Here is a 27,716-nt window from a genome sequence, read left to right as displayed (position 1 = left end):
TCGAGATGAGAGAAGAGAACCCTCCTCAGATGCATCAGGTAAGGATAGGGAGAGTAGGTGGGAGTTGAAGAAAATGGGGAATTGATTGTTTTGATTTTATCTGGCTGAGAGAGAATATGGAATAATCATCTAAGGCAGTGATTTTCAACTGGTGTGCCACAAGAAGTTTTTTTAAAAAGCAATACCTGACTATTTAGTCAGGGGCACTAACCTGTTTTCCCTTTCATTGTCAAATAAAAATATGACAACAGACAACACAACAATAGCCATCTATTGTGAATGAATCAAAATTATACCTATTTTTTTTTGTCAAATGGGTAAAAAATATGTTTTTTGCTCTGCTGAAAAATTTTGGTAATTAGTTTGTGTGTGCCATGTCATGAAAAAGGTTGACAATCGCTAGTCTAAGGAATTCAGGTGACTAGAGAAATATAAAATAGTTAAGCAAATAAGAAAGCAAGTTGCCTAGGAAACACACTAGGATTTCAGGGCCACCCTGAGAGCCCAATCGAAGTTGGCAATCATAAATTTTTGGTGGTATTGATATGCCCTGTCTGATGACTTTTTGGCCCTAATTGCTCTATTGTCCAGGTAAGGACATAGAAAAAGTGAAGAATTGGGATCACACTGGAGGGGTTTTTGCCAGATAGAAGAGATAAGAAAAAAAAGAGAGTTTATGGCATTGACAAAATTGTTCTTAAAATTATAGACCATGGAAAAGAAACTGAATAGAAGGAAAGTTAAACATAAAGGGAAAGAAGATATAGACATGGAGACTGGTCCTCCATTGGAGGGTCCAAAGAGGTCAAAGAATTGTTAAGGTGGGAGTCATTGAAGAAGCAATCCAGAAAGATGAGTGATGGTGGTGAGAACGCTCAATGCTAAGCCATTAATTTGGAAAATCATTATTTTGATGATTAAAAGATCCGGAGTGTGCCTGTGGCAAGAAGTAGCTAAGGTGGAGTAGAAACGGTCATGGAGATGAGGAGGGTAAGAAAATGAGAGGCCAAAGTGTTGAAAGGACACTGAGTATTGAAGCCACCTGCAATGATGCCAGGAATTGGAGCAGAGCAAAGACTGTGAGTCTGATGCCAAAGTTTTTGATGAACAAAGGGGAGTGGTTAAGTGATGCTGGAAACCGACCATCAGACCCTGAGCGACTGATGAATGGATTACTCTGACACACGTTTCTATGATAGAGAAGCTAAGGGACTGTTTAGCTATAGGAGCAAACGGCCTCAATTGCCTGTCTCCTTAGGCTTTTATTGTAACAACAGCTTGAACTAAAATTAACTATTAGATACTATCAGCAGGGTAAGCATCTTTGAGAAAGCATATGCATCTGTAGTGTCCTTTAAGTAAGGACGTGTCTAAGTAAATATCTGGGGGCTCAGACTTTGTTTAAAAAAGTCAAGGCAGGAGCTGCTGCCTTTGGCAAGGTCCCCCAGAGGCCTCCAACCTTTCAGAGATTCCTCCTTACAGACTTTCCAACCAAGTCTATGCTTCCAAGTCTATATTTCTTTGGACATTCCACCTCAGTTTGTTTTGCAAGTTTATCTTGCTTAATTCATTCTTTGAATGTTGGTTTCCTTCATGTTTCAGGCCTATTCTTCTAGTCACTTACATACACCCCAGATAGTTTCATGCATGCTCAGGATTTTAATTACAGTATATGCTGATGACTCTCAAATCTTTATCTGGAACCTGAATTCTCTCCATATCCACATATATAACTATTAGTATGTCTACCATCCACCAGTTGCCCTGGTTAGAATTGTAGACATCAGCTTTTAATCTCTCTCTTTCTCTCTCTCTCTCTTTGGATCCAAACCACTTCTTAAATCTCTTTCATATCTCTCAACTTCTCTTCATCCCTTGATTTAAATCTTCATCATTCTTGTTTGGATCATCGCAACAGCTTCTTTATTTAAAAAAAAAATAGTTTTTTATTGATTTCAGAGAGGAATCGAGAGGGAGAGAGACATGGAAACATCAATGATGAGAGAGAATCATTGATCAGCTGCTTCCTGCACGCCCGCTACTGGGGATGGAGCCTGCAACCTGGGCATGTGCCCTTGACCGGAATTGAACCTGGGACCCTTCAGTCCACAGGCTGACACTCTATTCACTGAGGCAAACCAGTAGGGCAATAGCTTCTTAACTATACAGCTGACCCTTGAACAATAGGGGCTTGAACTGCATTGGTAGGTGGATTTTTTTCTCTCCTATAAATATACAGCCAACCCTCCATACATCCAGGTTTCACATCTTCCCAATTCAACCAACCGCAGATGGAAAACAGTAGTTTTGATCTGCGGTTGGGAACCCACGATGCGGAGGAACAGTTGTATGCATTGTTCCACACCATTTTATAGACAAGACTTCAGCATCTGTGGAGTTTGGTACCCGTGTGGGTCCTGGAACCCACTCCTTGCAGGTACAGTTAAGTTTTCAGGGAGTCAAAAGTTATATGTGAATTTTCCGCTGTGGGAGTGGAGCGGTTGGCACCCTTAACCCTGTGTTGTTCAAGGGTCAACTGTATTTCTAACAACATTTCATTGCTCTGATCCATTTCCAAATGCAGACAGAGTGATTTCAATTTTGTCTGCCCCTACTTATAAAAATCTATAATGGTTCCTCATTGCCTTCAGCATAAAGCTCCAAATTCTAACAAGGATAGGAGTTGCCTTCGGTATTTGACATCGGCAAGCTCATCTCTTCTCACTCCACCTGGCTCACATCACGCTGTCTCTAATCTTTGGGGTCTTGCTCATGCTGGTACCTCTCACTAAAATACTTCTCCATCCTTTCCTTGCTCCTTCCCCGCCGCCCACCCCCTCACTTCTGGTTTTCAGTTCCTTATTCCTACTGTCTGTCGGTTCTTAGCTCAGATATTACTTTCTCTGGGAAGTTTCCTTGTTCCAAAGTTTGAGTTGTGTGGCTCTTCTACATACTTTTATAGCACCTTGTACTTAATCTTGACCTTTATAAAATTTAACCTATTAAATTTTATAGGTTTTTTAAATTTCTTCTTAAGTAAATATAAAATATTAAAACATAATGTTTCAGGCTGCATAGGGAAAAAAAAATCTCCCTAATAGATACAAGGATATACTAAGCTTCATTTATTTAGAGGTTTATAATTATTTAGAAGTTCTTATTTAGTAGGTAAAGAAGATAATTTGCCTTTTCCAGTTCCTAAGTATATATATACTAGAGGCCCGATGCACAAAATTCATGCAAGAGTAGGCCTTCCTTCCCCGCCCCACCCCCCTCGCTGCTGGCACTGGCTTCCCTCTGGCACCTGGGACCTGGGCTTCCCTCCAGCCACCAGGAAGCACCCGGGATCCAGGCTTCCCTCACGGCCCCAGCTTGGTCTGGAGGAACGCCTGGTCTAATTAGTATATTATGCTTTTATTTTTATAGATGATTGATTAATAGAAATTGATGAGCAAAGGAGAAGGGGATGCTAATGCAAGCTTGAAGTTTAAGACTTTCACTTAAAATCTAATTAGTATAAGCCCCATCTGTCGTTTTTGGTCATCACCTCTGTTCTATAAATAGGAAGAAACCAAGACATACTTCATCACTTCCAACCAGTGACAGTCTGGAGTGCTAAGGAATGGAGCTGAACCAGGGACAGTTAATTGTAAGGCATCTGGGCTCAGTCAGAAAGGGTAAAACGTATTTTAAAATAAGAATCATTATGACTCAGTTATCTCATTTATACAAGAAAAAAAAAATCACAGAAACGCACAAAAAATCAGATTTTTGAGAATTTCAAGAGAAACATTTCCTTCCTCCACCCAAGTTTAAATTACAGTATAAATATTTTTTAAATCTAATTCAGAAACTTTTACTTGTTTTTTAAGAGAGCATTACTCTTTGTGTACTTTGTATAATAACTCTATGTTATATTTACTAGAGCTACATGCTTTGCACTTGTTTTTGGTAAGAGAGTTCTCATGCAAATGTGCTCTGATCATGATTTTGTTAACTGATGGCGAGTAAGAGTTAACAGCACTTTTAGAGCTGTTTGCCTTTGCACTTAGCGCACTGGATAGAGAAGGCACAGAAAGATTTTATCTTCTCTGTGGCCAAGTTTTCCATCAGCAATGGAAAGCATAGCATACATTTAAAGAAAATTCTATTTCAACCAGAATGTTATCTTTGAACTTTATTTAACCAATAATTTTATTAGCAAAGCTTTACATCTCTATCTTGAATTCAATGCTTTCATTTAAGAATATCTAGGAAGAGAGCCACGATTTTAACTAAGTCCAACCTATCATATGTATAAAATTAATTCACCTTGTAAAGCTGCACTTCTTACCAAACTCAATACTTTGAAACAAGATGTTGAAGTTGATACCAAAACTGCCTAGAGTATTCATCCTCTTACAGTATTTGGAACTAAGCATTTGGAGTTTTTCAGACTGTTTTGCTTGTTTTAGTTGTGCATTTTAAAGAAATTGGGTCTTTAACATCTTGTAACCAATGATTAAATTGCATGCTATGAAAAATTTTTCTGAAATAATAAATATCTCACATTTTTCTGTAGCAATCCAGAGTTTTTACAGAAATTGCTGGTTTTGCTTATTCGTACACATTACAGTGGTAAAGTCAGGGATTCTCTCTCATCATCGATGTTTCTTTCTCTCTCTCCCTCTCTGAAATCAATAAAAACATACTTAAAAAAAAAAAAAAGTCAGGGAATATCAGAGAAATTTTAACTAGGGTCACTGTGCTAAATTCCTGAGGATCCCATAGCTCAGTCTGCAGAATAAAGTACTCTGAACATATAGAAGATCACTGAACGATTTAGGTTTCAATTCTGGATCTCTCACCCAAAGGAAAAAATAGCAGTGCAACCACTCTCCTCTTTCATCAGTTACTAATTGCAAAGTAAACAACTCTCCACTACAGTGAGGCTCTTAGGGTGGGATAAGAGGTCAGCGCTACACTATTTTTAGGAAAAAAATTTGAAGTAATTTGTTCTTGTAAATTTTGTATATATTAGAAGAACTGGCAAGCCTGAAGATTCCCAAGCATTTTTTCTGGCCCCTCAGTCTACCACATTCATTGAACACTTCCCATTTTCCCTCCCCCAGTCTTTCATCATGGACTAAAGAACAAATTCCTGAAGAAAATGAATGATGACAGCAGAGTTGATAGAGTAACTGGAAGCTCATTCTTAGTGTCCAACGGACCTTCCATTTTAAACAAGTGACCTACATCTTTTATAAATTAAAATGTTTAATTGGTGAGTAGTGGCTCTTACCTCTTTTCATCTTACTTTCTATTTTGAACAAAAATTTCAAATATATTAAAAAAGTACAGGGATAGTAAAATGAGTCCCCTATTTCTGTTCACCTAAGAGTCACCAGATTCTTATCATTTTGCCATACCTGTTCTCTGTCTATCTCTTCCCCCATTCCTTCTCGCTATACACTTATTAGTCGTAATTGTATTACTACATATATGTATATATGTACTTATTAGTAGTAAATTTAGTACTAGTATTTTTGTTGAATTATTCTCCTATATAATAACACAATATAATTATAAAATTTAGGAAATTTTACATTGATAAATTGTTGTTTTCTAATATTCAGTCCACATTTAGATCTTGCCAATTGTCTCAGTGTCATTCTTTATAGAAATTAAAAAAAAATCTAACATCCTTAGGAAAAAATAGTGTTTTTCTTTGAAAAATAAATAAATGCATTAAGAATAAAATAAAATTGGTACTTTAAATAAAAAAAAATCTAAAGTCCAATCCAAGATTATACTTATCATGAATTCTATATTTTAAAATTATTTTATTCTACCTAAAATTAGAAAATGCAAGTGATGTCATTGTGTGGAAAGGTCAGTAATTTAATACTTATGGTACCAATAAAATCATATTAAAATTATTAGAGGAAATTTTTAATCAAATTTTCAGTGCAATGTCAGTTAGCATCTATGCTGTCTAAAATCCTGAATATTTTACAAAAGATTTTATGGTTCTTGCTCTCAAGTAACTCATAGTGCAGATGCTTAAACAGATGTAATACCTAACTAAAAACTGGCTAATAAAGCCATTATATCCATTAGCTTTTGCTACAAAACAAGCCACTTTTTTAAAAATAAATCTTTATTGTTCAGATTATTACAGCTGTTCCTCTTTTTTCCCCCATAGCTCCCCTCCACCCAGTTCCCACCCCACCCCATACCCTTACCACCCCCATTGTCCTTGTCCATAGGTGTAAGATTTTTGTCCAGTCTCTTCCTGCACCCACACACCCCCTTCCCCCTGAGAATTGTCAATCCACTCCCTTTCTATGCCCCTGATTCTATTCTACTCACCAGTTTATTCTGTTTTTCAAATTTTTTATTCACTTGATATTTAGGTTCACTTGTTGATAGATATGTATTTGTTGTCACTTTGTTGTTCATAATTTTTATCTTTACCTTTTTCTTCCTCTTCTTAGAGAATACCCTTCAGCATTTCATATAATCCTGGTTTGGTGGTGATGAACTCCTTTAGCTTTTTCTTGTCTGTGAAGCTCTTTATCTGACCTTCAATTCTGAATGATAGCTTTGCTGGGTAGAGTAATCTTGGTTGTAGGTTCTTGCTGTTCATCACTTTGTATATTTCTTGCCACTCCCTTCTGGCCTGCATAGTTTCTGTTGAGAAATCAGTTGACAGTCATATGGGTACTCCCTTGTAGGTAACTAACTGTTTTTCTCTTGCTGCTTTTAAGATTCTCTCTTTGTCTTTTGCCCTTGGCATTTTAATTATGATGTGTCTTGGTGTGGTCCTCTTTGGATTCCTCTTGTTTGGGGTTCTCTGTGCTTCATGGACTTATAAGTCTATTTCTTTCACCAGGTAGGGGAAGTTTTCTGTCATTATTTCTTCAAATATGTTTTCAATATCTTGCTCTCTCTCTTCTTCTGACACCCCCATAATTCTGATGTTGGTACGCTTGAAGTTGTCCCAGAGGCTCCTTACACTATCTTTATATTTTTGGATTTCTTTTTCTTTTTGCTTTTCTGGTTGGGTGTTTTTTGCTTCTTTGAATTTCAAATCTTTGACTTGATTCTTGGGATCCTCTAGTCTGCTGTTGGATCTCTATATATTATTCTTTATTTCAGTCAGTGTATGTGTAATTTCTAGTTGGTCCTTTTTCATATCCTCAAGGGTCTCACTAAATTTATCAGCGGTTTCTAGAAGATTCTTGAGTAACCTTATAACTGTGGTTTTGAACTCTATATTCAGTATTTTGCTTTCATCCATTTCTTTCATTTGTGACTTGTTTCTTTGTCTCTGCATTTTGGCTGCTTCCCTGTGTTTGTTTCTATGTACTGGGTAGCTGTTAAGTCTCCCCGAATTGATAGAGTGGCCTTGTGTGGTTGGTGTCCTATAGGGCCAAGTGGCTCAGCCTCCCCAGTCACCTGAGGTGGACACTCTTGATGCACCCCTTTGTGGGCTGTTTGCACAGTCTTATTATAGTTAACCCTTGATTGCTGTTGGTATCACTGGGAGGAATTGATCACCAGGCCAGTTGGCTGTGATGACCAGCTGTGTCTACACTGGAAGATCTGTTGCACAGGAGACACCCTTATGGAGCAGGACTTGCTTCAGTGGGGCTTTGGTGCTTGCTGAGTCTGCCCTTTGAGTGTGTCTGTTATGGATGTGAAGAGTTGTAATCCAGTATGGTCTCACTCTGACCACTGGGTACACTGGCTCTTGGATCTCCAAGGAGGTGCAAGGTCAGCCACTGTCTGGGGCTGCCCAGCAGGAGCTACAGAGAGATCTGCAGATTCCTCCTCTTTGTTTGGGGTTTGGAAGTGTCCAGACGAGGCCCAGCTGTGAAGCAAGGCCGCTGCTGCTGCTGCCAGGCAGTGGGCCTTCTTTTGGAATCTCTGGGGCTCTCTGACCCAGATGCAATTTGTTTTAGGCTAAAGAACAGGCCATTCATATGCAAAAGCCTCTGCGCACAGCTTGGGTGCGGTTGTAAATTGGGTGGGGTGGGGTCTCTGGGAATCACCAGGGCGGAGCAAACAGCAATGGCTGCCAGTCAGTTCTGCACCAGAGAGGTCCCTGCGCAGGAACAGTGACCGCTGCCATCCACCTCTGTCTGAAAGAGAGACACCCTCGCGTTCCTGTCCCAATGCCAGACAGTCTAGTTTCTCCCCATATTTGTCTGGGTCTCCCAGAATCTTGCCCAGAACTGGAGTTCAGAGCAAGCGGGAGCTTGTATCTCCCAGTTTAAAGAGCAGCACACCCAGGTGCCAGCACTTTCCGCCCCTCCGCACCTCTTACCAGTCTCAATGTGCTTTCTTCACCTCTCTAGTTGTGGAACTTCCACTGAGATAGCTTTCCCGCATTTCTGGGTGGTAGTTGTTCTGATGTTTAGTTGTGTTTTTTTTTTTTGTTTTTGTTTTTGTTTTTTTTTTTAAATATATTTTATTGATTTTTTACAGAGAGGAAGGGAGAGGGATAGAGAGTTAGAAACATCGATGAGAGAGACACATCGATCAGCTGCCTCCTGCACACATCCTACTGGGGATGTGGCCGCAACCAAGGTACATGCCCTTGACCGGAATCGAACCTGGGACCCTTCAGTCCGCAGGCCGACGCTCTGTCCACTGAGCCAAACCGGTCAGGGCTAGTGTGGTTTTGATGTGGGTGTGAGAGGCAGCAAGTATAGGTGATTACCTATGCCGCCATCTTGGTTTTTCAAAACAAGCCACTCTTAAATGTAGTGACTTAAAACAACAATCTTTTCTTAATTTTTTATTTTTCAATTACAGTTTACATTCAATATTATTTTGTATTAGTTTCAGGTGTACAGCATAGTGGTTAGACAATCATATACTTTACAAAGTGGTCTTCCTGATATTTCAAATACCCACCTGGCACCATATGCCAGTATTACAATACTATTAACCACAATCTTTTATTTTCTTTTAGCTAGCAACTCCATGGGTTGGCAATGCCAGCTGTTGGCCAGTTCTGTTGGTCTTGCCTAGGCTCAGTGATACAACTGCACTATGTTGGTTGGGTTGTCTGGGGAATAGTAGTTCTAGGATAGCCACGCTCATGTGTCTGGCACTTAGCATTGGCTGTTGGTTGGTAATGACCCTGCACTAGGGAAGAGGGTTGACTGGGCCACATGTCTCCATCAGGATAGCCTAAGCTCTTTCACATGGTTGGTCTCAGGGTTCCCAAGATCCGCAAAAGAGCGCAAGCCCTAGTGCACAACATTTTTCAAGTCTCTTTTGCATTGCATTTACTCATTATCTCTTTGGCTAAATTATGTCAAATGGCCTAGTCCAGATTCATTATATGAGAGTCTATCCAAGGCATACAAAGGAGGCATAGATAAATTGGGGTCATCACTGTAACAATCTATCCCAACAGTGTAAAATTTTCCTAGAATGAGATCCATGTGCAATACCATAAAATAAGTATCATTTTCTAACTACACCTTACTAAAAAATCAGGTGCTAAAGAATAGTTAAAATATGCTTTATGATATAAAATTATTGTGCTAGAAGAGTTTAAGAATACCTTCAAGGAAAGAATGGCATGTAATGGCTCTCAAAGAATGGATAGGAATTCAATGCATCTGGTTACAAACAGAGGGTTAGGAGTGGGTAAATGAGATATATAACTCAAGAAAAGGCATGGAACTGACAAAGAACATGACATATATGTTGGATAGTGAAGAAACAACTTAAATTGAGTAGATGGCCCATCAGAAATAGTAGAATATAATATTAAAGGGTAAAATCAGCATAAATTATAAATGGGAGCGCAAAAGGTCAGCCATATTCAGAATTGTTGTATCTCCATGACATCAACAATACTTTAAATAGAAATATTTAGTAACAGCATTAAAATAGTTGAGGTCAGGGGTGAGCAGTAAAAACAAGATAAATGTTTATTAGAATAATCCAAAATAAAGTACTAACATTGAGAATACAGAGTCTGGGACAAATCTAGGAGACAATAAATGAAAAGAAAGAGAGGTACAAATTTGAGATATATTTTATATAGGAAATGGTGGAATTTTAATTTGTTGATATCATTAAATTCTGATACCCACACTAGAATGCAATACGTCATACATGCCTGACTGGGACAGAGTGCAGTATGATTTCAACATTATACTTATATTAATGCAGTTGATGTCTACATTACATATTTTTCCTGTGATATCACATGATCAGTTCATATTTATCCTGTAAAATCAACTAAATTTTCCATGAGGTTATTCAAAGTCAGGCTATCTTCTGAACAATTTTCTTTCAAATGTTTTTACAAATTATGCTCCAAAAATATTTTTAAATTATGCCTATTCAAAATTCAAAGGAAACTCATAGACATGGGCAAACTTTTAAAAATATTTAAGGTTATTTTTAAATCTGTAAAAGTGCCTTTTTAAAGTATTATTTGACTGCCATTACATGGTCCTATAATCCAGCAATTTTCAACTGGACTGGTGTGCCACACCAGGCATACTGGTGTGCTACAAGAATTTTTAAAACATTCAGTCTCTGACTATTTAGTCAGGGACACTGACCTCTTTTCCCTTAGAATGTAAAAAAAGACAACTCACACCACAATAGCCGTCCAATGTGAATGAATCAAAATCATGCCTATTTTTTTTTTTTTTTTTTTTTTGGTCAGATCAGCTACAGAGTTTTAGAAATTAGTTTATGTATGCCATGAGATGAAAAATTAATGTGTGGGCCCACATTAACATGCATGATTTAATACAAATTATATTCTTTTATTTGCATGGTAAGAATTTACTGAACATGATTATAGAAACAATTCCAAATCTTCTAGTCTAGTTCCTACCATACAACTTTATCCCTAGAGAGCAAGGAATCTGAAGTCATGAGTTATAATTTCACTGGGAAGCCAGACATTTTCTAGACACTCATGTGCAAGACAATGTGCTAAATATGGCATTACAATGACAATGTGGCCTTTAATGTTTTCTTAATGGCCTGGGAAAGGAAACTATCAGGAATGGCTACCAGCCTTTCATCTTCTACCAAGACAGGAAACAAGTAAATATGACAGTTTGACAGTTTAAGGTCAGGAATAAAACAAGATACAGCTAAGACAAGGATATATTCCTTCGCCTACTTCATCATCCCCAATCATACACCTATTCCAATTTTATTTAACATTGTAACTCTTCTAGCATTATAATCTTCTTTTCAATAAATTTGCTAAACACTGAAAATCATCTCATTGCAATGACCAATGAGTCAAGCACATAAGATCAAAGAATTATTTTTCTAATAAATAAAACATTATCACATGTTCTTTATGGTAAAAAAATTTTACTATAAATTTCATCTTAGTACATATCCTCTTCTGTATTAAAAGTTTCTTCAGAGGTTTTAGAAGATGGCTGCCAACAGAAAGGCAGGCTGCAAGATAGTATGTGAGTGAGAGAGCTAAAGGAGAGTGTGTGGACGTGCGGGGCATGTCTGTATTTGTGAGTGAGGGACAGCTATATTCCAAGGGACTGTTGGGAACTGCTGGACAGGGCTCCCCTGACAGGGCAGCCTCTACTGCTGCTAAAATCTCTCCTGGAGTGGCCTGCTCTGCTGCAGAGACCGTGCCATCTTGAAGGGGAAAGTGGCTGTGATCGGAGGCCTAGCCTTACCTTTAACCAGGAAGAACTCGGATACCTCCCAGAATTAACACCCAGAAATATATGGCCTTTTTATATGCCAATAATGAACTCACAGAAAGAGAAATGAAAAAAAAAATCCAATTTATCATTGCACCAAAAAAATTAAGATACCTAAACTTTTTATTTTTATTATTTTTTTAATAAATCTTTATTGTTCAGATTATTACAGGTGTTCCTCTTTTTTTCCCCCCATAGCTCCCCTCCACCTGATTCCCCACCCCACCCTACCCCATGCCCTTACCCCCCGCCACTGTCTTCATCCATAGGTGTAAGATTTTTGTCCAATCTCTTCCTGCACCCCTCATACCTGAGAATTGTCAGTCCACTCCCTTTCTATGTCCCTGATTCTATTATATTCACCAGTCCATTCTATTCTTCAGATTTTTTATTCACTTGATTTTCAGATTCACTTGTTGGTAGGTATGTATTTTATGTCATTTTGTTGTTCATAATTTTTATCTTTACCTTTTTCTTCTTCTTTCTCTTCTTAAGGAATACCCTTCAGCATTTCATGTAATCCTGGTTTGGTGGTGATGAACTCCTTTAGCTTTTTCTTGTCTGTGAAGCTAAACTTAATTAAGGACGGAAAAGACCTGTACTCAGAAAACTACAGGACATTGAAAAAAGAGATAGAGGAAGACTTAAGCAAATGGAAGAACATACCATATTCATGGATTGGTAGAATCAACATCATTAAAATGTCCATACTACCTAAAGCAATCTATAGATTCAATGCAATACCTGTTAAAATACCAATGGCATATTTCAAAGATCTAGAACAAACTCTCCAAAAATTCATCTGGAATAAAAAAAGACCCCAAATAGCCACAGCTATCCTGAGAAAGAAGAACAAAGTTGGAGGGATCACAATACCAGATATAAGTTATATTACCAAGCCACAGTTCTCAAAACTACCTGGTACTGGCACAAGAACAGACATATAGACCAATGGAACAGAATAGAGAACCCAGAAATTGACCCAAGACATTATACTCAATTAATATTTGACAAAGGAAGAAAGAGCATACAATGGAGTCAAAACAGTGTCTTTAATAAATGGTGCTGGGAAATTTGGTCAGATACATGCAAAAAAAAAAAGAAACTAGATCACCAACTTACACCATACACAAAAACAAACTCAAAATGGCTAAAGGACTTAAAATAAGATTGGGAAACCATAAAAATCCTACAAGACTCCATAGGCAGCAAAATTGCAGACATATATCATAGCAATATCTTTACAGACACATATCCTAGGGCAAGAGAGACTAGGGAGAAAATAAACAAATGGGACTACATCAAAATAAAAAGCTTTTGCACAGCAAAGGAAACCATCAACAAAACAACAAGAAAGGCCGAAACCGGTTTGGCTCAGTGGATAGAGCGTCAGCCTGCGGACTCAAGGGTCCCGGGTTCGATTCCGGTCAAGGGCATGTACATTGGTTGTGGGCACATCCCTGGTGGGAGGTGTGCAGGAGGCAGCTGATCGATGTTTCTCTCTCATCGATGTTTCTAGCTCTCTATCCCTCTTCCTTCCTCTCTGTAAAATATCAATAAAATATATTAAAAAAAAAAAAACAACAAGAAAGCCCACTGCATGGGAGAACATATTTGCCAATGTTATCTCCAATAAGGGTTTAATCTCCAACATTTACAGGGAACTCATACAACTTAACAAAAGGAAGATAAACAATCCAATCAAAAAATGGGCAAAGGACCTAAATAGACACTTTTTGAAAGACACTTTTCAGAAAGCCAAGAGACATATGAAAACATGTTCAAAGTCACTAATCATCCGAGAGATGCAAATCAAAACAACAATGCGGTACCATCTCACACCTGTCAGAATGGCTATCATCAACAAATCAACAAAGGACAAGTGCTGGAGAGGATGCGGAGAAAAAAAACCCTCCTTCACTGCTGGTGGGAATGCAGACTGGTGCAGCCACTGTGGAAAACAGTATGGCGTTTCCTCAAAAATTTAAAAATGGAACTGCCATTTGACCCAAAAATACCACTTCTAGGAATAGATCCCAAGAAAACAGAAACACCAATCAGAAAAGATATATGCACCCCTATGTTCATAGCAGCACAATTTACAATAGCGAAGATTTTGAAACAGCCTAAATGCCCATCAGCAGATGAGTGGATTAGAAAACTATGGTACATCTACACAATGGAATACTATGCTGCTATAAAAAAGAAGGAATTCTTACCCTTTGCAGCAGCATGGATGGAACTGGAGAGCATTATGCTAAGTGAAATAAGCCAGTCAGTGAAAGAAAAATACCACATGATCTCACACATTTATGGATAATAAAGAACATTATAACCTGATAAACAAAAAGATAGATACAGAGGCAGAGAAGCATAGAACAGACTGTCAAATTACAGTGGGAAGGCTGAGGAAGGTTGGTGGTGGTGGTGGTGGCAGTTTGAGAGATCAACTGAAGGACTTGTATGCATGCATATAAGCATAACCAATGGATGCAAGACACTGGGGGGAGGAGGGGAGGGCATGTACCCGGGGGTAGGGGAGGCCGGGGGAAGGTCAATGGGGAAAAAAAGGAGACATATGTACTACTATTTGTAATACTTTAAACAATAAAATAAAATTTTAAAGAAGAATCAGAAAAAAGTTTCTTCAGGAGTAAGAATGATCTTGTAGCCCTAGCTCAGTGGTCGGCAAACCGCGGCTCACGAGCCACATGCGGCTCTTTGGCCCCTTGAGTGTGGCTCTTCCACAAAATACCATGGTCTGGGCAAGTCTATTTTGAAGAAGTGGCATTAGAAGAAGTTTAAGTTTAAAAAATTTAGCTCTCAAAAGAAATTTCAATCGTTGTACTGTTGGAATTTGGCTCTGTTGACTAATAAGTTTGCCAACCACTGCCTTAGCTGGTTTTGCCCAGTGGATAGAGCATTGGCCTGCAACTGAAGGGTTCTGGGTTCAATTCTGGTCAAGGGCACATGCCTGGGTTTCGGGGTCCATCCCCAGTAGGGGGCGTGCAAGAGGCAGTGGATCAATGATTCTCTCTCATCATTGATGTTTCTATCTCTCCCTCTCCCTTTCCTCTCTGAAATCCATAAAAATATATTTAAAAAAAAGAATGATCTTGTACTTATTTTATGAATAGTTGCATATAGGTGGTTTCATAACAGATATTCAACAAATATTTTTTGTTAAATGTCAAAATCTACGATAGCAACAAATCCCACTATTATATAAAAATATGTATGAGTGTGTGCCTTTCAGCAAGGGAGATGAAACCTTTTAGAATATGAAAATTATATTGGGAGACTTCCAGTCAAGATGGTGAAGTAGGTAAATGCTGTGCTCGCCTGCTCCTAACACTACATAAAAATTACAACTAAATTATAGAACAACCATCAGTGAGAACCACCTGAAGACTAGCAGAACAGGACTCCTATAACTAAGGATATACAGAGGAAGCATTGAGTCTGGTAGGAGGGTCAGAGACACAGAACAGACAGGCCCCACACTCATAATGGAATATTACTCAGCCATAAAAAAGAATGAAATCTTGCCATTTGTGCAACATGGATTGAGCTAGACCTTGTAAGTATATAAATGTCTAACCACTATGCTGAATGTACACCTGAAACTAAGATATTGTGCATCAGTTGTAATTGTAAAATAAAAATTATTTTTTATGAAGGATTATGTTGGCAAGCTTTTATTGTTGTTGTTGTTTTGTTTTGTTTTTTTTAAATGATTGTACTCTGAATAAGAGGAAACTTCCAGGGGAAAGGGCTGAGGTGCTTGAGGTGAGAGAGAGGGCACCACTAGAGGGCGGTAGTCCCCTCACTTGCATAACTAAAGTTTCACTTAAGAATAATTCATATAGCTGTTTAATATTTCTTCCAGCTAATAATTGATAATTTTCTTCCTCTCACAGCAATATCTGTTATGTAGTTTCATAAACTTTGAAATCCTAGTAATTTAGAGGTGTAAGATCAAATAAAACATCTAGAATATGTTGTTTTTATTGTTATTTTGGTCTCGTAACTCAAAAATAAGGTGACACCTTGAATTTGGTAGAAAAATCATTTTTCATACCAAACACTATTCTTACAACTAAAATCTGGTCTGACCTTTTGAAAGGTAATTAATATTGCTTCTTCTCAAGGCACATTTTGTCTTTTATCACAGCACACAGGCAGCTGTAAGAGAGCCCCTTTGCCAAAAATAGCTCTCCACCAGGCTGTCACTACCTGAAACCCATTTAGATACTGGTTCCCAACCTTTCAAAGTGGGGGCCCTTTACAAACACAATTTCATAGGTCACCCCCCATGTGATAACTCTTGAACTTTTAAGACCAGTATATTAAAATACATATATATGTATGTATAACATAAAGATACTGTGAAAAGATACCATAACTTCACTGACATGTTTTAATGAATTAATATTGTATTAGCCACAATAATGTATGTTTAAAAGATATCAGTATAAATATACAAAGTATATTATTCAGTTAGTCAACAGTTAAGGCTCTTTGCCTAAATAAGTTCATGAACCCCTTAAAATAAACCCATAATATACCCCTTACATACAACATATGGTCTTGGATCTGAAAGAAGAGAATCATTGAAATTATGTGTTATATCACTCAACCTCCACTTTTAAGATGGAAACATCATATTTTCTGGTTAGATATTTTTTTAAACTTCACCAACTCTTTCTGCATCCCACTAAGAAATGCCACAGTTCCTGTCATTCATCAAGAAACACACCTGACATCAGTGTGTATTTAGTTCCCCATATGTGTTCTACCTGTGATTTTTTAAAAATACAAATATATATATTTTACTTTTTTTAAAACTATATCTTTATTGATTCTAGAGAGAAGAGAGGGAAAGAGAGATAGAAACATCAATGATAAGAGAGAATCGTTGATTGGCTGCCTCCTGCACGTCCCCCACTGGGGATCAAGCCTGCAACGGAATCGAACCCAGGACCCTTCAGTCTGCAGGCTGACTCTCTATCCACTGAGCCAAACCAGTTAGGGCTCTACCTGTGATTTTTACCAAGGTTAAAGTTTTAAAAATAACAACGGAAGCTTGATCTCTCAAAGACGTCAATTCCAAATACAGTTTGTCTGTTTGACCTGAGCAACTTTCTTTGGTGCCTGCTGAGTACATAACATGCATTCTTAGCTCAAATGTTCTGCGAGTTTTGACATCATGGATGAAATATCTCCTGGCACTATTAAAAGAGTATCTGGCTCAGGTAGCTCTGCAGAGAGCCAGGATGCCACAGCTCATGTTAGCTGACAGTGAAACTCCGCCGCTCAGTTCTGGGATAAGTCAAATCGCATGTTTTACAAAAGTAAACTTATTGTACAGTTTGCTCCTGCTTCTCATTGGAATTTGTCAACCAAAGAACAACATTTTAATTAAGTCAAATACATAATTACACATCCATGGTAGTTTAACTATTATCAGGGAAAGGTACCAAATATAATAAAAATACATATCGTACTAAACTGAAGAAAACAGACTTACTCTAAAGATATCATTAAGAAGCCATTCTATAATATGAAGGAAATTAATTGACTATACTTTTCTAGGCCTCAAGGTTATGTTACTGTAAAATAGAAGTGATTATTCTTTTATTGTTTGTTTGTTTTGTTAATCCTCACCCAAAGATATTTTTCCATTGATTTTTAGAGAAAGTGGGGGGAGAGGGAGAGATAGAGAGAAACATCAATGTGAGAGAGACACATTGGTTGGTTGCCTCCTGCACACACCCCGGCCAGAGCCGGGGAATCTGCAATGAAGATACATGCCCTTGACCAGAATTGAACCCGGGATCTGTTAGTCTGAGGGTCGATGCTCTAACCACTGAGCACCGGCTAGAGTGATTATTCTTGCTCTTGTCAAATATACTTACTTTTGTCAAATGTCAATGAGGGGTCTCTGAGTCAAAAGATAACAGACATAGAAGCTCACCCATAACCTATGCCAGAGTTTCTCTCCTTTTTCAACAGTCCTCTTTGGAACATTATAACTCCACAATATTTCACCTGTAATGGTGGCACACAGTCAGACAATTCTGGGTTGCATTTGCGGGCCCTTAGCAGTGAACAGGCCTCTCTGGAATTTGAGGGCCACTGGTTGTGAAATGCTGATCTGGGCTAACCTTCATCTTCTGAGGTCCATTGAGATGAAGCAAGTTGTACAAAATGACACCATTCACTAGGGTCAGCTAAAACTAAAATACAAGTCTCTTCATCTTTGTCTCATACAATTTCCACTGTGTCAGCAGTATAGATAAAAGTACAGAGAGTCATTGAAAGAAGATTCCTATGCTAATTCAGAGTACTATATATTCAGGCAAATCTATCAGCTAAGTGCTGAGAGCACTACTACACTCCCGATCTGGAAACACAGAAGTGCGCTCAGGAAATGAAAATAGAACAGTTACAAATGGTTTGATGTCAGACTCAAGTCATAAATAATGTTTACCAGGTGTCAGATCAAGGCCTGGTTCTGTTTGATATTTTCGTCAGTGACCTAGATAACACATTGGCAACCTAGAGTGTCCAAATCTCTCAAAAGAATTTTACATTTTAGGAAGCCTTCTAGTGTCTCCTGCCCACGAATCACTATTCATCTTCTCCCATAATCAAGCATCGCTTCATTCCCAGCGCTTCACTGATCTCACCCAGGAGTTAGATTACTTAATTAATTACCACTAAACTATGAGTGATGATGTAACATCTTCCAAATGTCTTAGCGACCTTTTACTTTTTAAAAATCTGTTTATTTATCCAAATGAATACTATTTAGGGGGTGCAGATACGCACCTCTGTGCAGCTTACCCACTAGAACATTTCTTTTCGCCAAATATAACTGTAACTTCCCTAAATTCATTAACATTGAAAAAAAATGCTTGAAGATTTCAAAATCAAACACTCTTTCTTGTGGAGTCATTCACCAAACCTCTGAAGCCTTGTCAATGTGATTCTCTATGCAGCCGCTAGCAATTGATCCATGAGAATTGATCAGCACGTGCAATGGAACATGTTTGTCGTTCCTGATCTGTATGATGTGAGTAGATGCCTGCTCAGAAGTAGAGAACAGTATTTTATAACCTCTCCAAATACCTCCTCTACTATTGGTCATTTTATGAAAATGGTATGGTTATATTTCTTTTCTTTGCTCTCCAGTTAAACATGCAGAAGCTTGGAGCGAAAGAACATAGCAGCCCTGGTTTGTATGAAAGAGAAAGTAGATCCTTTTCCAGGATCACCTGGATCTGAAAATTATTTCTAGAAGTAACCAAAATGCCTGCAGAGACATGAAATTATGTAAAGTGACATTTTAGCTATGTGTAGTATATTTTAATATACATGCTACTTCATTTAAAAAAAAAATGATGCCAATTTTGAAGGAAAAAACCCAGAAGCAAGGGCTTACAAATGAGGCTAATTAGACACAGAGCAGCCACAAGTGTCTGACAGGTCAAGAAAGTAGACTATCTCATCCAGGCTTTGCTGTTAAAAATACCCCAGTGATGTATTTTTACAGGCAGGCGAAGGAAAATGTCCATAAATAGTTCTATTAAATTTAGCCAAAAACTTAAATTGCCAGTAAAAGTATATATTAACCATCATTAGAAATACTTCTAATTTAATTAATACTCAAAAGGCAAAAATAAGAACTGAATTATAGCAATATTTGTTTGTAGAAATACTTTGTGTTGTGTTTGGTATTTTTTCTATTGTTTCCCATTTCCATAGTCTATGATTTACTTCACCCCAAACTTTGTTTTTATTCATCATTGTTTTAAGTATTTTATTTCTTTTCTGTTCCAAAGTGTGGAATATTTTCACCTTATTCTGGAAATATTCTCTTCTGCATTTCAAATGTTCACTGCCAATTTCTTATTAAGGAAAAGAACATTTAAATAGGTGACGTGGGTTGAGAGAGAGAACTTCACCTCCTGACACTGGTAATCCATCTCAATAAGCTATCCTTCATCCTGATATAGGCTCTCCTGAGTGTCAGCCATGAACTATGACTTGGCATCTGTGATGTCTAATCCTAACTCAGGTTTGTGAAGTTTCACAATTTTTTCCCTTGAGAACAGCCAGTACTGAGATGGCACAATACCACCAAGCACAGGTCTTTGAAGAGTGCTCTCCTCAAGTCCATATAAAAAATATGGTACTTGGGCTCTAGCCGGTTTGTCGTCCTGCGGACTGAAGGGTCCTGGGTTCGATTCAGGTCAAGGGCAGGTACCTCGGTTGCAGGGTCAATCCCCGGCCCTGGTCCAGGTTCGTGTGGAAGGCAACCAATCGATGTGTCTCTTTTACATTGATGTTTCTTTCTCTGTGTCTCTCCCCCTCCCTTCTACTATCTCTAAAAATCAATGAAAAATTATCCTCAGGTGAGGATTAACAAGGAAAAAAAAAAGAAATATGGTACTTGGTCATGGCAGCCTAATTCAATAGCATGCCTGAAGATAAGGAGGAGGCTTTGCAACCTCTCTCAGATAGAGTTCTCCTACATTAATTTGAGAAGGAACTAAAAAGAAGCCATGACTTTAGTCAACACATTTAATGATAGTCTGATCATAGTGACTCCTAACTTATTAAGAAAGACAAATATTTGCATACATGAAAAAACAATTAATTGGACAATGACTTAGCTGATTATAAACTTAAAAATTGAAAAGCTTTAGACTCTTGATTCCAATAATTACAGGCTGTTGTTGTTCCTTGTGATTAAGCCCCTATCCCAGTGGTCAGCAAACTCTTTAGTCAACAGAGCCGCAGTTTGCTGACCACTGCCCTAGCCAATTTGGCTCAGTGTAGAGCATCAGCCTGCAGACTGAATGGTCCTGGGTTCAATTCTAGCCAAGTGCACATGCCCAGGTTGCAGGTTCGATCCCCAATGTGGGACATGCAGGAGGCAGCTGATCAATGATTCTCTCTCATCATTGATGTTTCTATCTCTCTCTCCCTTCCTTTCTGAAATCAATAAAAATATATTTAAAAAAGAAAAGAAAAGCTTCTTTAACTCCCTCTTCTGATAAATTTAGAGGAGTGACTTCAGCCCTTCATTTATACCTAAGTTCAGGAAAAAGCAAGGAGCAGGAAGAGGAAGAGGGCCAGAGCTCAGAAGCAGGATCAGGGACTAGCTTGAGCCATCTTTCCAGCCTTTTTGGTTTTTGAAAGCTACCTCATTTGTGTTTTCTTTAGACACAGACAATATTCTCCCCATGTCCTAAGGTGTACATTCTTGTCCTCGCTAATAGAATATTTAATCTATTAAACTTCCAAGTTCTGCTTATATTCCAATTGCCTTTAGGCCTCCACACTCACAGTTCTTTGCCATGCTACAATAGAGCTAATCTTAGCTAGCAATTTTAAAGAATACATTAAATTTAAATGTAAAAACATCTTTTCCAAAAGTCTTCCAACAAACGACCCATGTCATGTCTTCTGATACTCTGCCACTGAAAGCGACCAAAGAGGTTAAGTGTCCACAAAAGTCTGCTTTTCCTGTTTTTCTCCCAGTTGTTGCCGTGTCAAATTCTTACTGGGAATTTCAATGTAAACAAGAAGGAGTTTGCACTGATTTTCACATGTTCTCTGAACCTCTGAGCCTCCTAGACATCCCTAGGGTTATGGAGAGGCATGTAGCATGATCACAGCTGGATGTAATTTATTTTCCCCATTTTTTCTGTAGCCTAACTTAGTGAGATTGAGGTTCCGGCACATGGAAAATTGGCCTTAGGATTTGGAAACACTACTCAAGTTACATGTACTCAGTAGAAGAAGACCATTTCACAACTCGCTGCCAATTATTCTGGGACACACTGGGTCCCTTAGAGTGAACTATGTTAGTCTTCAAGGCAGAATAAGGAAACGTTGCCCGTTTGCTCTTGGCAAAACCTATTCATTTTGTACAGATGACAGGAGGGAAAAGAGCGAGGCTCTTCAGTGGGGTTTCTGCTCTTTAGGCAAGCATACCAAAGGCTAAGACAGCCCTTTGAAGTTTTAATTTCCAAAGCACGGCCACATAGAAACTTAAACGCACCACCAGTTGATTAGAAAAAACGGAATTGTCGGGTGTGAACGCAGCTCAGTTCACACGCAAATTGTGTCCAGCAAACAATACTGGGAACGGAGCCAAGAAATGTTATTTCTCTCACTTGGACTTTCATAACAAGTCTCCCTCCCCAAACGCTTGCCATGTCCCATCCTCTGACTAATCCACCCACTCCAAGCCTTTCCTGTTTACACTGCAGAAGAATGGCATTAAAAAAAACCCATACCCCTCAGCCAAAGTACCCAACAGAGAGCCTTTCACACAGGAGCATGTCATAAATGTCACTCTGAAGTCTTTTCAAATAGATAGATTTTAAAATGAATTACTTTGATCATGCAAAGAAGTAACTTCCAGTCAAACCCAGCAAATGGCATTTCATTATAACATTGCTGCTGTCGCACAGCCCTGGAACCTGAGTGCAATATTTAAACTCTTAAAGATTTTACGTTAATTAGCATACACGTTCCTCAGTCCTCTAATGCACGGAATCAATGTCAGCATGTCAGGAAAGTCAGTCCTGGTTTGGCAGAACTTCTGGCTTTTCCTAGTTCGTGATATTAATTCTCCCTTGACCTAGCTTATTGTACTTTGTAAGAGACATTCTTAGGCAATTTATTCCTGCAATCTGAATAAAAAATAAACATTCACTCACCCAGTAGGTGAGGATCCATAGTCATTTCCCTTACATAAACAAACTGTCCTCCTCCAAGAAGTCCAGAAACATCTTTAAGTGACAGTACCTGCAAAAGGTCAGCTTAGAATTTACTGTCTTCCCTTTGGGAAATTTTTAGAAACCATCATATATTTTTTAAAAAGTCAGGAATAGTTTGGCTGTCTCCCTAGAGGCATTGCATCGATGCCGTATCATTGTTTTCACTTTCCCTCAATGGAGAGAGCAGTCCTCATCCCGTGGTATCAGCCAATGTTTAGAAAGATATTCAAATAAATCTGCTTGTCTTGTTCTCTACCTCCAACATAATCGCAATTCCGCCATGGGGAGCACCAACTTTACTGCATCAGCTTTAGTCCCCATCACATTTGCCCTGTTATAAAACCGTCCAGCCATTACCTGTTATAAAACCTCAAAGCCACTTGACTGCCCCTAGTTCTGTTACCATTGTGGCTACCAGAGCTTGCTGGTTCTCTTTGTAGGCATCTCTCTGACGTGCACCAATTTCCATGCAGACCAGCTCCTTTCACAAGCCTTAGTAATTCACGAACTGACTATCATAATCTTTTGCCCTTCGGCTTCTCTCACCTGGAATCATCCTAAATTGCTATATGTCTTATCGTAATATATAAGAAAACAATTGTAACTATGCCACAGTAACAATAAATGTAAGGTGTCATTACTGTACAATATTAAGTAGTTAACATTAACCTTTGTTCTTACTCTCTGACACCCAACACACCTGGGGCCAGGGCTTGGAAGGTAAAAGTCTGGCACTTAGCTTCCTGCCCAGCCTGCTGGCCCCAGTTGAGGAGCCCTATGAGGAAGGTCATTCCTGAGGTCACCCCAAAAATTCACTCCATAACACAGATTAGTGACTGCACTGAGCACGGAGGGAGTCCACTCAGGAGTCTGCTCAATGAAACGAGGGGACAAATACAAGTAGAGAGAGGCATCAACAGGATTCAGCAAAATCAGAATAAGATGAAGCAAGGGGTGAGCCATAAAACAGAAAAGAGAGGATGACTTGTAAAAGAATAGGGCCAGCCCACCCATTGGAATACCCTACACTTTTGTAGCTTCTCTAGACCTTTGTTTTACTACCACCCACTCACCCTGGATGTTTCATTCAAAAATTTTGTTTCCCCACCTCCTTTCTTCTCTCTCTCCCTCCTCTTTATTATGTTGATCTACTAGCTGGTCTGGCTTTGTAGTTTTTGTTTTTAAGCTTTTGGTTTACTTTGCCCATTCTCCTCATTCAACAAAAGCAAAACCCAACATCCAGTTTAACAAATCCTCAGCTCTGGAGAGTAGCAGGAAAGGTCAGGAATTTGTGTCCCTACTGTACTGTACTTCACTGTCTTGAATTGTTTCTAATTCTTGTTTCAAGTCCTGTATATTAATTTACTTCCTCAATTGAACCAAACATTTTTGAGAAAGAAGAACGTCTAACTCTTCTTACTTTTCTTTGTATTCTCTTGATGGCCAATAACAGCCACGTAAAGCTACTTGATCAATGTACCTATAAGATATATTTGTGTTATAAATGTGTCAACCTGTTTAGAGGGGTTTTACTATATGCACTACTGAACACTTGGCAGGAAAAAATGGTTGGAGCGTGTGAAAAATTGTGGACTATTATATGAAACTTAAAAAGTCAGGTGTAAAAGAAAAATATGTGAAACAATTGTTTTTAAAAAATAATTTTATTTCCAAGAATTTTATGTAATGTAGTGCATTACTGGGGGGTTCTTGCTATGAGCTGGTTATTTTTCTAGGTGCTTTACATGTAATATCTCATTTATTCTTTTTTTTCTTCATAACAATAACAACAGTATGAGGTAGGCACTGTTATTATTGCTAATTTACTACTCAAGAATCAAAACGTAGCCATAGCTTGTTCAGGGTCACCTGGGGAATAAGTTAGGGAGACAGGATTCTAACACAGACATTTTCACACTTAGCTCATGTTATAACTGCCCCACTGCACTGCCATGTCAATGCAGGGACACTTGACTGGAGAAAATGTGACCAAAAACTCCATTCATTATTCTTATGATGCTTAATGTTATGTGTCAACAGAGTACCCAGATATGTGGTCAAACAATATTCTGAGTGTTTCTGTGAGAATATTTTTGGATAAGTTCACCATTTAAATAGGTGGACTGAGTAAAGCAGATTACCCTTCCTAATCTGAATGGGCTTCATCCAATCAAAGGTTCAAATAGGGAAAAAAAAAAAAAAAATAGCTGATCCTCTTCCAAGTAAGAAAGGATTCCTCCAGTGTGACTGGGACAGCAGATCTTCCTGCTTCTCCAGCCTGCTCACCTCTGGACTAGAACGACACCACCAACACCCTGGGTCTCTAGCTATGGACTCACCCTGTAGATATTAGGACTTAATCAGCTTCCAAAATCATGTAAATCAAGTTCATATAATAAGTCCACACACACACACACACACACACACACACACTATTAATTCTATTTCTCTAGAAAACCCTAATATAATACTTCATCTGTGTGATTCCATAAAAAAAAAAAAAAAAAGGTTCTTTTTTGAGATCCTTGGATTTTCTCTTAAGGAAAATGAGAAAACTTTTCATTATTATTTCCATAATACATGAAGACATTATTTACAATACCTCCTGTTATAACTTACTGCTTGAGATTAATGGTCTTAGATGTTCACATGAAAAGTGACTTTGAACTTTAATTTTCAAGGGATCAACTTAAATACTTAGGAGCTCAACAATGGATACTCATATCTCGATTTAGTCACATAATAAATTCTCCAGTAACCCAATTTTAGTACTGACTTGTTGTGACCTGTTTAAAACCACTAAAATGTGGAAATAATTTAGGGTTTTTAGCTGTCAATTTATAGCAGTTCATTTTCATGGGAAAAGTTTTTTTTTTTTAATTCACTATGTCCTTCCTCTAAACCATTGAATCTACTTTTCTCTACTTTGATTTTGCTCTTAGTCCCAAATGGAAATATTACACTCATTTTTTTTTTCTTAAGCATGTCTCAATTAATTCCCACTTACTTTGCAGTTTTTAATTGTAGGTTTGATCGCATATGAGTTTTTGTAGTTAATTTTTCAAGTTAGAAATCTTAAATGTGGGAGGTGTGCATTCATGAAAGTAATTAAGTATATAATCTCACATTGAAATAACACCTCCAGTTTCAACAACCTGTGATTTAGTTCCTTATACAGCAATTTTAAGATAATCGGTTCCTCCTATTGATAAGTAAGTCTTGACATGGAACTTGTTTTTCATGGTTAGCCGTTTGAAGTCTACATTAGATAAAAGACCAGTTATTTCCTTTACTTTATGGCCTCTTAAAAATTGCTATTTGAAACATGAAGACTAGATAAATCCCAATAAAAAACGCCAAAGTTGGAATTCCTCAGGAATATAAATCAATATTTTTATGGTTTCCTAACATTTTTATTTCTTGAATACAATAATATTTAGTATGAATTGGAAGCCGCTTAGTTCTGATTACTCTCATTTTTGTGTTTTTAAAGTTAAATGAAAGTCTTCCTTATATTTTGAAACATTTAGATCACCACCTCCCTTAATAACAGAAGTAGTTCAAAGTGAAGGGTTTGCTTGACTGTATAAAGTCCACGTTAAAACAACTAGGGTCAGTCAGTGGAATTGCTTTAATCACCTTAATATTAGAAAAAGTAGAAAGAAAAAACATCCTGCTTCTATGATAATAAACAGCAACATTCTGTACAGTTGGTTGGCCTCACCCTAGATTTGTGAGTTTTTTACCTTATATTTACCTGTCTGAACAACTTCATAAAATTGTAAACACATATAACTGATTAACTGATAGTTGAATATTATGAGATCTAGTCTAAAAAAAAGGTAATTATTAAAAGTAAAAAGTATCCCTCCCACTTAACTGCTGAATTATTTGAATGACTCCCCAATTATTTGGAGGGAAGAATATCTACACAAGTTAGGGTAGACTTTTATGAAGCCTTGCTAATTACATAAAGAAATCCAAATTACATAAATGTTTATTGTTACTAGTTGATTACTTTAGTATTTCAGTTCTCCATGTAAAAGTTATAGAAAATGTGTGTTCAATATCAAGCACAAAATCTTCAGTGTGCTCTTATTTGCTTTCAGTCACAATTTTTAAAGATATGATTCCTTTATAATTCATTCATATTCTCTACCCCTCTTTCTTCCTCCAGCCTCTGCCCCCCTATATATACAAACACACCAAAAAAGCAACATCCTAAACTTTACCTTCTCTGAGGAGCATATCTTTTCAATTCATCATTTTCCTTCTGGTGCAATTTGTTTACTTCATAACCTATATAACTAAGTTGTTTTTCATTTGCAGGTCCCATGTAATAGCTAGATAAAAACTTTATAGCAATATTAAAAAACACTCATGTACATGTATGTGTGTGCTAAGGATACAGCTGTAATTTTTCTTCTAAGTTGTTTTGTGTGGTGTTCAGTTTAAGAAAGTGGTCTGCAATAGCTAAGATCTGGAAACAGCCCAAGTGCCCATCAGTAAATGCATGGATAAAAAAGCTGTGGTACATTTACACCACGGAATACTATGCAGCTGTAAAAAAGGAAGATTTCTGAGCCTGCGCACCACCATCGCCGTTATTCTGGGTGCCACTTTCTGCCACTGTGGCAGCGGCCGCAGCCTACCGAGCCAGCTCTCGAGGCCTCCTGCACCTCACAGGCTCCCGGCCCCGCTACGGGTATCCAGTCAGTTCGCTGCTACTCCCATGGGTCACATGAGACAGATGAGGAATTTGATGCTTGCTGGGTGACATACTTCAACAAGCCAGATATTGATGCCTGGGAATTGCGTAAAGGGATGAACACGCTTGTTGGCTATGATCTGGTTCCAGAGCCCATGGTCATTGATGCTGCTTTGCGAGCATGCAGACGGTTAAAAGATTTTGCTAATGCTGTTCGCATCCCAGTGGTTGTTAAGGACAAAGCAGGACCGCATAAGGAAATCTACCCTTATGTCATCCAGGAACTTAGACCAACTTTAAATGAACTGGGAATCTCCACCCCAGAGGAAGTGGCCTTGACAAAGTATAAACCCCATCGATAGGCTTCCCCAGGATTTACTGATAATACTACTTGAGTGTAAACTATCACCTGAAAATACCGATGATAACATATTACCTTATTTGAACAAGTTTTTCTTTTTTGAGTACCAAACCATGTAATGGTAACTTGAATTTTAATAA

At 38.1% G+C, this 27,716-nt stretch overlaps 1 protein-coding gene across 1 annotated transcript; it reads left to right on the top strand.

The window, feature by feature from the left end:
• Window positions 1-5: 5 nt before the first annotated feature.
• On the top strand, window positions 6-27,577 carry LOC308241817 (cytochrome c oxidase subunit 5A, mitochondrial-like; the record flags this gene model as incomplete). The annotated part of the gene is made up of 2 exons (XM_080655472.1): window positions 6-38; window positions 27,146-27,577. The coding sequence occupies 2 exons, from the start codon at window positions 6-8 to the stop codon at window positions 27,575-27,577; spliced, it is 465 nt and encodes a 154-aa protein (XP_080511598.1).
• Window positions 27,578-27,716: the final 139 nt, after the last annotated feature.

This window comes from Plecotus auritus (assembly GCF_963455305.1).
Source record: "Plecotus auritus genome assembly, chromosome: 1".
NCBI classification, from domain to species: Eukaryota; Metazoa; Chordata; class Mammalia; order Chiroptera; family Vespertilionidae; genus Plecotus; species Plecotus auritus.
The sequence above is the reverse complement of the archived record's forward strand: the minus strand, read 5'-3'. Positions and strand labels throughout refer to the sequence as shown.